Source organism: Haliotis cracherodii, unplaced genomic scaffold (genome assembly GCF_022045235.1).
Source record: "Haliotis cracherodii isolate W230 unplaced genomic scaffold, xgHalCrac1.p SCAF_7, whole genome shotgun sequence".
NCBI lineage: Eukaryota > Metazoa > Mollusca > Gastropoda > Lepetellida > Haliotidae > Haliotis > Haliotis cracherodii.
The window spans coordinates 49515905-49527653 of record NW_027266330.1 but is presented as its reverse complement, the minus strand read 5'-3'; the positions used below and the strand labels follow the sequence as shown (position 1 = coordinate 49527653).

General features: G+C 42.7%; 1 protein-coding gene and 1 pseudogene across 1 annotated transcript; both read right to left on the bottom strand.

The window, feature by feature from the left end:
• Nucleotides 1-6166: 6166 nt before the first annotated feature.
• LOC139448180 (ATP-dependent RNA helicase glh-2-like) lies at nucleotides 6167-6768 on the bottom strand (annotated as a pseudogene).
• A 1891-nt stretch (nucleotides 6769-8659) lies between these two features.
• Nucleotides 8660-9663, bottom strand: LOC139448564 (uncharacterized protein DDB_G0290587-like). The gene is made up of 2 exons (XM_071230134.1): nucleotides 9158-9663; nucleotides 8660-9044 (listed from the first exon to the last, which is right to left on the bottom strand). Exons 1-2 carry the CDS (start codon nucleotides 9661-9663, stop codon nucleotides 8660-8662), a joined length of 891 nt encoding a protein of 296 aa, XP_071086235.1.
• Nucleotides 9664-11749: the final 2086 nt, after the last annotated feature.

Genomic DNA, 11749 nt, shown 5'->3' with positions numbered 1-11749 from the left:
CGGGTAACACTATGGCTGATGCTGCAGCAAAGGCAGCTCTCAACAAATCTGTGACACCACTTCTACTACCATACAGTGACTATAAACCTGTTATTACATCCTATATCAAAGACCTAATGCAGAAGAGGTGGGACACTCAAGTGGGTATAAATAAATTACATGCAATTAAAGCAGATATTGGTTATACCTACTTGGGCTGTCAGTCCAGATTTGAAGAAGTCGTATTAAGACGATGTCGTATTGGCCATTCTCGTTATACTCATGAATATTTGTTAAAAGGTGAGGATCCTCCATTCTGTATCCCTTGTGATGAGAGAATCACAGTCAAGCATGTCCTGCTTGACTGTGTTGATTTTTCCATCACAAGGGACAATTATTTCAAGGTTTCATCTATGAAGGATCTTTTTAAGGTAAGTTCTCATTTAATTATTGCTTTTTTAAAAGAAATAGAATTGATTGATAAATTTTGATATGTATTGTATAAAGTATGTGCTTTTAATTTGGTAAAATGATTATATGACTGTGATTGTTAGTGGCTGTATCTTCAAAGGGGGTTGAAGTAGCGTAAAATAATTGTCCCCCTGAGAGGGTACATAAGTCCTATTTCATTCAAAGTATTTTTCATTTTCCATGTTTTTAATCGTAGAATTCTTGTTGTTTTTAACTGATTTGGCTTAAACTTGCTGACAATCACCAGTAGCCGGAGCGATGGTGTAAATCCAGCTGGAGTACCATGTAGGTAGCAGAAGTATCGTAAGTCCCCATGGTACCTAGTATGGTGACCTACCTTTGGCTATTGGTGATCTATAGCCCATTTTTATTGTGTACTGTTCTGAATTGTTATGAATTTTATCATGATATGCTAGTTTTAAATCTACATCTGTGATAGTCTAGTGTTTTTACTGTCCTTTGTCGACAGATTTTAATGTCTCTATGTATTAATATATAACTTGATTTAGTCACCATATGGCTGAAATATTGCCGATGTGACTATAAATCTTAACTCACTCACTCACTCCTAACGAGAACCATAAAACAGACCCCACTGCACTTAGGAATATGCAAATAATCATTATGAAGGTTACACTTTGTAATAACAACCCATTCCATCACAATTTTCACTGCACTTTCAACTGATAGAGCCATCGACTATTGACGGGTTGGATCAATTCGATCGTTTAATCACTACATATCTATTAACATTGTGATGCCTAAGCATTAAACAACTTGCGCAGTATTGACCCTTTTCTCGCATTACAAGTTATTTTTTATGTGTTCACTTAAGCTTGTTAATGTTAAAATTAGATTTTAGTGGGAAATGTGACAAATGCAATGTAAGTATTTATTTCGAGTTGTCGATTGAAACAGTTTGAAAAACAACTTCGCGACATCTTGATAGCCTAATTCATGACCATTTCGTGGGCCAAATACTGTTTTAACGGAATCTCTACCATGTCGAAGCGGTTGTAAATCATATAGGCCTATTCGGCAGCCATTGTGCGGAAAATCTTTTGGCCTTTGGATGTAAGGCTAGTCGTACATACGTGCAAAAATAGCACGCCAAGAACATCGGGTAGCCACAATAGTCTTATGATATTGGTATTCATTATTAGGCCTACAAAAAAATGTGATCGTAACAGGACTAGAGAAGTTGCTGGCTCATATATTATATTTTGCTGCAAACATGAAAGTAAAACTCGTTCAGATAAATACCAGGTGTTCACTGCTATGTTTTGTTTCTAATCGATGACACATGTACAATGAAGCAAATGCGAAATTAAAATAATATGATCAATTATTACATCTCTGATGATATAGGCCTAAAGCCCGACTCTACATTTTCGAGTACTGTAAGTCCCCATGGACCCTAGCATGGTGGTCTACCTTCAGCTGCTGGCGATCTTTAGCCTGTTTTTATCTTGTATCGTTATGTATAGTGCTATTCTCTTTTATAATTCCGTACTAGTTTTATATCTTTTTCTGTGATGAATCTAGTAATGTTACTGTCCTTCGTTGACAGGTTTTTATACAAGTTTCAATATATGTATTCTGTTTAACTATTGATAGTCACGATATGGCTGAAATATTGAGGATGTGACTTAAAATTTAACTCACTCACTCACTGTACATTTTCGGCTAAAGATTTTGATAGCGAAAAAGTTGGTCTGTTTTGAAGACAAGATCAAAAACAAAATAGCGCTTTTATTAAATATCATCGTAAAGTTTGATTTGGATAGATGATTAAAAAAATATTCTTGACCTGGTTTGGTTCTGAAATCTGACAGTGGCAACTCACTTTTAACTGAATATTTAACATGTATTGGACTAGCAGACGACGATTTGTCGTAAGAAAGAACACTCCTGTTTTATTCAAATAATATGTCTTGGCTTATTTGTATTGACAAAACGGCCATTATAATATCGTCATTCTAATATTGTTAAGGTCGGCGAATTAGTCCAAGCTTTGAAAATAAATGCAGATGAACAGACAAACATTTTCTATGAAACATAGATCTACAAAAGGTAACAACCAGATTGTTTTAGTTGAAGGTTATATAATCTTTGCCGGATTATGTGACTATAAAATAGGCTACATAATTAATGACAATCAAAGACTACTTTTTTCAAAATTCACTTACCATCTGAACGCTTAGCCTGCTTCTGATGATCTTTCAAATATTTTAATAATCTCTCTAATATTAGACGGGAATTAAATGTGACGTAACACAGTTTAACTAATTAACGTCATAATTTTGACGTCATGTCACGAGACATGTCATTTTATTGGAACGGTGCCAACGTTGTGTTCCTTGCTGTGAGACCCAGCTAACATGTTACGCTGCGTTTGGGTTGTTGTGGGCATTGCCATACACTTCAAATTGATAAATGAAACGGGAATATCATATGGGAATAATGAGTAAGTGAGTTAAAAATTTAAGTCACATCGGCAATATTTCAGCCATATCGTGACTATCAATAGTTAAATATAATACATATATTGAAACGTTTGTAAAAACCTGCCAACGAGGGACGGTAAAACAACTAGACGTATCACAGCAATAAATTTAAAACTAGTATGTAATAATAAAATCAATACATAACATTACATTATAAAAACGGGCTATAGAGCACCAGCAACTGAAGGTAGATCACCATACTAGGGACCATGAGGACTTACAGTACCTTTGCTACCTGCATGGACATATGGGAATAAGATAAACACAAAAACGGCATATTACAGACACGGTTGCTTATAGGTGACCGCCAGTCTGAAACTGGTTTCTTAATTGCATGAAATAGACGGTGATATAATATTGCAAAGACGATTATAGCTACAAATGTTTGTACAGAAAGGTAGGTCTATCTGGGCCCAAATATTTAAACAGCATGTGTGAACATCCATATTGCAGTAATAATGAAGATCAAGACAAATGGTTTTCTTCTTCACCGGTTCAAAACATCGTAGTAATGTGTCTTTATTACTTTTCACACAACTTTCGCTTCCATGCAATTGACTAAATGTAACTAAATTAATGTAAAAAAATATTTCAGCTTTAGCCTCAGAAACCAGATAACTATGAGCCTGAATACGAGTATATTTTATTCAGAAACACACCTTAGAACAATGTCAGTTTTGTGGAAGAAAGTTACTTTTTTCTCAATTATCGGAAACAATTTAATGATATATAATTGAAGGTTATATATATCCCTCCTTAAATTGACAACCATCACTTTGAAGTCGAAGAAAATTAACAATACATCACGCAGACAAATACAATTTAAGGTTTTGATATGTGGCGGAAACTCCCTGTTCTGTGATATCCACTGTCATTTGAGACCAAGCAATATTACTGTAAACTTTTTAATGACCTCTGAAAATTAGGTACATCGTAAATCTCGCCCTTTTGGACAAATACATAACTATAAGCACTATAAACATGATAAAGGTGAGTTTATTTAGTGTGTTTTGAAACCTAGACTCTTATATGATATTTATTCGGATAAATAAGCTTAACAAATATAATATGAGTGATCACGGGTATCTATTTTTCAATCACCAAAGATCAATTCTGAAACGTCGCCTTTAACCTTAGAATAGTCCAGGATGTTTTGGAAAATAAGCAAACACGGTCGCCAATTATGTGAACTTTCCGCCATATTGATAATGTTTACATAATCACGTTTCACATGCGGGTTATAAGATGCCCATTACTTCACGTATATTTCAAACTCATCTGCGATACATGCATCCCTGACTTACGTTCTTACGTTTTTGAATGAAATTACAAATGGTCTTTGTCACCAATACAAAGTGTCTACCTGACATCGAGCGAAATAGATCTACATTAGGTGTGAAAAGAAGGCTGTGCTCGGAAAACAATGTAAACAAACCAAGCTTCAGATTTTACATTGTAGCTTTTCCTCCTAGTTTGAGCGATCCATTCGTCTATTTTATACAGCCCACCATTCTACTTCGTTGATATATATTTATGTCGTTCACATTTTAGGCAGCACATAATATATTAGACTTAAATTACCACAAACAGGAAATTTCATAATCTACATCCCTACACAACTTTATAGTCGGTAAACCCAGTACGAGACGTGCGAGCCAGGCAGTGACTAAATGAACGTTAAATGTAGCAGCCAAATATATATACAAAATATATACATATATGGCCACTAACGGGATCATAGTGATAATAGTACTTGTATTATACTATGATCCCTTTAGTGCTATTGCTGCTAATGTTTGCGTTACAATTAAACCCCTGTGGTGCGAGTGAAATCCTAGTTAGCACAACGTTCAATTTTCTTTTTGTCGAAACTAATGGAGAATAGATCGATCTATCTATATTTTTATATCCTCCTTAATTCAATTAATTAATTGTTTATTTTCTATAACATTTCGATTTTTTTTCTCTTTACTTCGATTATGTTTTCGTAATTTCAATTAGTTATTCGTTGCATTAATTCGGGGCCGTTTATTTTTCGTAATTTCGATTTTTTTCTTAAATTGTTATTTAAAAAATAGAAATGTCGAATTTCTACTAATTATTTCAGTATATTTTCTCGTTTCGTCGACGTTTTTTTTACTTCGTTTGTTTTATCGTAATTTCGATTATTTTATCAAATAATATTTTTTATAACTCAAAATTTTGAATATATAATAAAATATAATTGAAATAACGAGGTGAAAAAATCGTGTTTTAACTATATTCGAAGTAATGAGAAAATAATTGAAATTACGAAAATATAATCGAAGTAAAGAATTTTCAAGTTCACTGACTCAGTTAATTGTCACATGTCATCGTATCGCAATATATTGCGTAATCACTGGGTTGTCTGGTGTAGATTCGATCAATTAAACAATATATAACTGGAGTAATATCTAATATTATACATGTGTAACATGCTACCTTATGACATATTACAGGGTGGCATGCACATACAGTTGAGGCATCACCTTGTTTAGCTTGTAACTCGCTATTATAAAGAACGAACATTAAAATATGTATGTGAGTAGTAAGGTACATCTGTGCCGAACCACCTCAGGATTCTGGAACCACCTCAGGATTATAGAACCAAGATGGCGGCACATCCGTTTCCGGTCACGTGACCTGCGCAGTGCATGATGGGTACCCGCGCGTGCCTCCAAGATGGCGGCGCTTCCGTTTCCGGTGGCGTGCGCCTCCAAGAGGGCGTCACTTCCGTGTCCGGTGGCGCACGCCTCCAAGAGGGCGTTGCCTCCGTTTCCGGGGAGAAGGAGGGGAGGGGGGAAACCCGGAGAAGCGCCCGTAAAAGGTGAACGGGATCGACATGGAAAGAAGCGCGTCAAACATTGTTTGTTGTTGTTGTTCTAAACATAGACGGGGTGGTGAAGGGAGGGAGGGAGGGTGGTGGTGGTGGTGAAGGGAGGGAGGGAGGGAGGGAGGGAGGAAAGGAGGAGGAGACGGGTTCATGGTGTGGGTTGGAGGGTCGTCAAAGCAAAGGAGGAAAGTTGTCTTTCGGGAGAGATGGGTGGCCCTGAAAAGGGCCGTTGGAAAACAAACTGGAAACTGGAAACGACAGGAAACGACAGGAAACGGCAGGAACACTGGAACACTGGAAAAACTGCAAACGATGGGACACTGGTAAAAAACAGTGGGGTAGCATGGCCCATTCGTTAGTCACTTTGTTCAGATGATCTATCTTCTTCATCCTCTACTTCCATCTCATCCTCGGACTGAAGGTGTCGTCGGCGCTTTGAAGCGTGCTTTCTTGAGAGGCTTCTGACCCGTTTTCTTTTCTCTACAAGAGGTATGATGCCCGCATGGAGTTGTGCGAGGCATTCTTTTAGGTCGAGGACATCGACGTGCATGTCTTCGATGAGATGAACCACTTGTGTCACGGGTGTCACGGGTGTCACGGGTGCCACGGATGCCACGGGTGTCGACGTGGACGGTGTTGCTGGCGTTTTCTTTCGACTGGGTTCTGGGCAATCTGCAGCAAAATGACCCAGTTGTAACAGCGGTCCAGGCGATGGGGAGTCTTCTTTCGACTGGGTTCTGGGCGTTCTGCAGCGAAATGACCCATGGCTTCACAGTTGTAACAGGGACCCAGGTTCCGATTCTCCTGCTTCTCTTGACTGTTCATCTTCGGACAGACATAGTGACGGTGACCTTGATGGTGACACTCAAGGCATGTCACTTCAGGGCAGTACAGGTAACTGTGACTGTCGGTCTGGCACTTCATACAACTGTATCGAGCTGACATGATGGGTTTCATAGAATGCAGTGTGTGTGTGTGTGTGTGTGTGTGTGTGTGTGAGTGGCTTCGCTCTTGTTTTGTTTTTATAGGAGAGCCACTGACACCCTGCTTCCTGATTGGTTCCCCAGGCAGCGCCCCCGATTGGTTCGTTTCGGTGCCTGGTCTGCACCTCGGTTTTCCAAAACGGAACGACCCCTGTGTTTCTTTTCCATAGGAAATGGATTTTACCATGGGAGAGAAAGCACAACCCCGGTTCGACCATTCAGAGTCCCGCATGACCCGAGCACGGTCTCTGATTGGTCGACAACCCAGGCTTCGGATTGGTCCAATTTCGATCCGTTTTTTTTTATCGGGGTGTGCATTTCGATCCTGTTTTGTTTTTCTTCATCCTACAGACCACAGAACACGACTATGGGTTTTTAAAAAAAATTAAATCCCCCGCTCACATGAACCAACACCACAAAACAAAAAGTCACAGGATGAGGGAGGCGTCCCTGTGAATTTTGTGAACACGGGGGTATGAACGTCTGTACACTTTGAAAAAAGAAACTTTGTCACTTGGGGTGAACAAGACACTCGACTCTTCTCTTCCGTGCTTCTTGGGACACCAAACGTCTGTATTTTTCGTTCACTTCTCCATCAGGACAAAACACACACAAGTATTCGCAGGGGACTTTGGCGTGCTTCAGATGTTCTTTCCAGGGTTGGTCTGTGGCTTCCCATTGGCGGAGTGCCACACCGCAGCAATAACAGGTCACACAGTCACCTTGTCCTGGATAGAAATAGCCAGCCATGGCCATGTCATACGGGGTCTGGGTCATCTGTTTAGGCCACGTTTTAAAAGACCTCAGACGTTCTTGAAATGATTCATAGTGAGGATGAGAAGGATGACACAGGGTGTAAGAAGGAAAAGGTCCCTCCAGAATGTCACTGAGTCGCCACGTGTCATCCCTAAAGAGGGGACGTTTTCTCGCTTCTTGTTCTCTCGCCTTTTCAGACACCCACTCGGAATCGGTGACGACATCTCGGGAGGATGACATGACATGATGACGGTGACTTCACTGAAAGAAGGCCTGAGGGTTCGCCTGCTTTTATGAAACTCTCCACCCTACTCCCTTCAACGGAAGGTCATGACCTTAGCTTCCACCTCCTCCACCTCATCACGTGACGTCATCCTGTGTTTGGGTTGACGGACACACGGCATGATCCATGACATGATCCATGACATGACATGGTACACGGGGAGGGGTGTGGGGATCGATGCGTACTGGAATGACTGACACCAGGCAGCTGATCTTTCAAGCATGGCCTTTCTCTTTTATCTATTTTTATTTTAATTTTAAACTTGGGTGTGCACTGACATGACAGATGCACAGACAGACAGACAGACAGACGGACAGACAACGTAAACGACATCTCAACTCAACCTCTACCCTCGGTTCGGCACTGTATTGGAGTTGAGATCAATCAAGACACAAAGAGTCAGTTCAATCAATCACTGTTTAATCATGAAAAAACCAATCACAACCAGATACAATGGAAATACAAAAAGTCAATGGAGGAGGGAGTGCTTTGCATGTCCCTACAACAACCACAACAACAACAATAACACGACAACGTTTTCCTCTTCCATCTTCAAGCCCATAAGAGGTGGTCCTCCCTCAAACATGTGAGAGGTCCATCCGTTCAACACGTACAGTCTATGGCCTCCCTGAAACAGACATGACACATCACTTGATCACGTTGCAGCTTACGTGTTGACAAGTTCTTCGAGTGAAGAGGAGGATCACCATAAGATGTGATCCTCAGCAGATGTGATAGGCATGTCATCATGTGTCATTATGCTGTCATAGGTCAACATACTACAAGTACAGTCTATGAGCTCCAGACCACAGACATGACACATCACTTACCCGCTGTTGCAACTGATGTATCTTAGCATGTTGTTGTGTCGGCAAACACGACATCCGCGTTGTAGGGGAGTGAGTTGAGCTTCTCCATAAGGATCCAGGTCAACGTTGTCATCAACATCATCATCATCATCGTCGCAAACCAGGGGCGTACCTGAGGAGTAGACATGAACATCTTCCGGGGATGCTGGTGACCAAGAAGCCTCAAGCAGGGGGAGCGTGTCCAGATCCATGGAAGGGAGAGTGGCCAGCTTGAGCGCTTCATGATCATCACGGTCACCCGTCGCCATCGTCACAGGGGCATTCGGTGAATAGGTGGGCTCCCGAGGGGTTTGTTCCCACCACTGTTCTAGCACGGACTGGGCTGAACTGACATCAGGGGTCCTGTCAATCATAGGACAGAGTCCATTTATCATAGGAATAGGTAGAGTCATCATCAACATCGACATCAACATCACATCAAGAATGACTGAGACAAAGAAGAGCAGGGTACTTACAGCTGTTCTTGAGGAGAGATCTTCAGAGATAATTTCTTCCGTGATCGTCTTTTTGCAGGCGTTGCAAGTTTCAAAATGGATGTCCCCATTGTTTCGATGTCTGTTGTCGCTGCAGCCGTTGTTGCTGTTGCTGCTGTGGTGGTGGTGGTGGGGACTGGCGCTGTGGTGGTGGTGGTGGTGGTGGTGGTGGTGGGTGTTGCTGCTGCTTTGGGGATCACAACGACTGTGGGTTTGCTTGTCTTTTTCTTCTGGATCTTCTTTATCGTCTTCTCCGATGTACCTTTCTCGGGTTCAGTCAGCTTCCTCATCTTTGAACGTATCTGTTCGCACATCAGGTTGTCGCCCTTCGCACGTAACTTGGCGTACGCGTCGTCGGTCTTCATCTTTAAACACAGCAAGTCGTACACTTCACCCCACAGTTCAGCAGTCATGTCACCGTTCCCATCTCCACTGCTTCCTTGGCCACTCGTGTCGCTTCGTGTCTTGTCATTCAACCGTTTCGACATGATGTTGTCCAGATGTTCTGTTCGTTGTTGTTGTTGTTGTTGTTGTTTCTTTCCAAGTCTTCACGGAGGTGTGTCAACACTTGATGGTACTCTCTCCAAACACATGTTTCTTCCAGATAAAATGCCAACAACCAACACAACGTGAGGAACATCAATCAGAGGGGCGATGTTGTTGCTTGGTCCGTTCAGTGAAAAGTGATGACCGGAGAGCATCGGTCGTATTAAAAGCCACGGAGGTCCTGCTTTCTGATTGGCCCGTTCCGGTGTCTGGTCTGAGTCTCCATTTTTCCAAACTGGACCGACCCTTGTGTTTCCTTTCCATAGGGTTAGGCTTGTAGCGTGAGAGAGAAAGCACAACCTCGGTTCGACCAATCAGAGCCCACCATGGCTCGAGCACGGCCTCTGATTGGTCGACAACCCAGGCTTCGGATTGGTCAGATTTCGATCCGTTTTTTTTTTCTGTAGGGGTCCATGTCGATTCAGTTTCGATCCCCTGTCATGAAAAAAATTATAGAAAGTCGTCTCTGTACCCAAAGGGGAGCGTGTCTACAGGTAGGGCTGTGGTTTCGTCGTAGACGACACGTCGCTTGTCGTACACGGTACGATAGTCTTTTCGGGTGGGGCGGGTCACGAGTGCGTTTTCGTGCCGAGGTCCTTTTCGAATGCACTGATGAGGGTAATCCAAACTGATTTTCTCCTCCTCCTCTTTCCCAGACCGTTGTCCCAGTATCAGTCCTTTCATGGTGTCAAAGTTGAGATGGCGTTGGTTTCGGTAATTCAAAGTGAACCCTCGCACTTTGCAGGTCGTGCGCGTTCCATCGGGTCTGGGGTTCATTAACTCATAGCCATAGTTTTTGGGACCTCCTGACACAAATGTCTTGATGGTGTTTCCGTCCAGTTCATCCGTAAACTCACCCAACGAATGACCCAGCTCTGGATTCGCGTCGTGGGGTCGATGAATGTAAATGACGCTGTCCGTGTCAAAGTACAAGACCCTGCGGCCCACCAGGGCAAGGGTCTCATACAGCTTGAGACGTGCTTGGGCGGTGACCCAAGCAGCGATGGCGACATTGAAATGAGAATGAGGGGTTTGGAATTCTTTCTGCTGGGTATAGGTCACTTCCACCATGTGTTCGTTGACAACGGTCACATCCTCGATGGTATTGCGGTCATCCCTCCACAAGGCAAAGTACTGTACAGGATCGTTCATATAGACGTTCTGACTGTAGTCTACCCGTTGCCCAAACTTGCCCCAGAGCGAATTCAGTTGCATCTTGGCAATCGTGCGACGTCCTGGATTTTTTTCGATGCGGTCCTTGTCCAACCGAATGCCTACTTTGTCATAGATCTCTGGATGTAAGCGTCGTGATCCGTACATCCTTCGGGGTATCCGCTGGCTTCGAGCTTCTCCTTGAAATGCCGATCGATGTAAGTGTCAAAGAGTCCCACTTGCTGGGTGCCGGGGTCATGCTGTGCAAAGGTGTCAAAATGCCAAACGTCGTAGATCTGAAGCACCCGGTAGTCATACTTCTTCACGGCTTCCTGGAGTTCTACGGTGGCGTACGTCCCCACCCATGACCTCTCTTCGTCCGTGTGCTCGCAGGGGGAGTCTGACCGGGTATCGGCACACGTACGGCACAAAGGACAGAGCAGTTTGCCACCTGATCTGTAAGGCAGTAGCGGATAGTAGAGTCGTTTCGGGGGTAGGACATGGCATTGGATCAGACCTTTCAGTTCAAACAACGTGTCCACAGGGGGTTGATGGAGAAGGGTGTCCCGTGGGAAACGCTCCGGTCTTACAAATGTAGGGATAAAGGGAACAAATATCGATGTACTTGATGGTTTCACCTTCTTGGACTTCGTAGCATAATCGCGTGGCATTGGTGCGTCCTCCATAGAAGGCGTCGCGAGGGTTGAGCGGCCCAGGGACGTGACTACAGTGGGGTCCCTGCAAGAAAGCACGTAGAGCGGAGTCCTCCCGTTGCATTTTCGTAAACTCGTGCTCCCACAGGGCGACGATCCCTTTCACCTCAGGGTGTTGACTCAAGAGACTCAAGCGGTAGTGGGTGTCGGTGTAACAGGCTCC

Excerpts from the sequence above, each read along its gene's own strand:
- LOC139448564 (XM_071230134.1), bottom strand. The coding sequence starts at position 9,663 with ATGTCGAAACGGTTGAATGACAAGACACGAAGCGACACGAGTGGCCAA. Across the intron at positions 9,045-9,157 it reads ATCTCTCCTCAAGAACAGCT|GACCCCTGATGTCAGTTCAG; the intron begins GTAAGTACCCTG and ends TATGATTGACAG.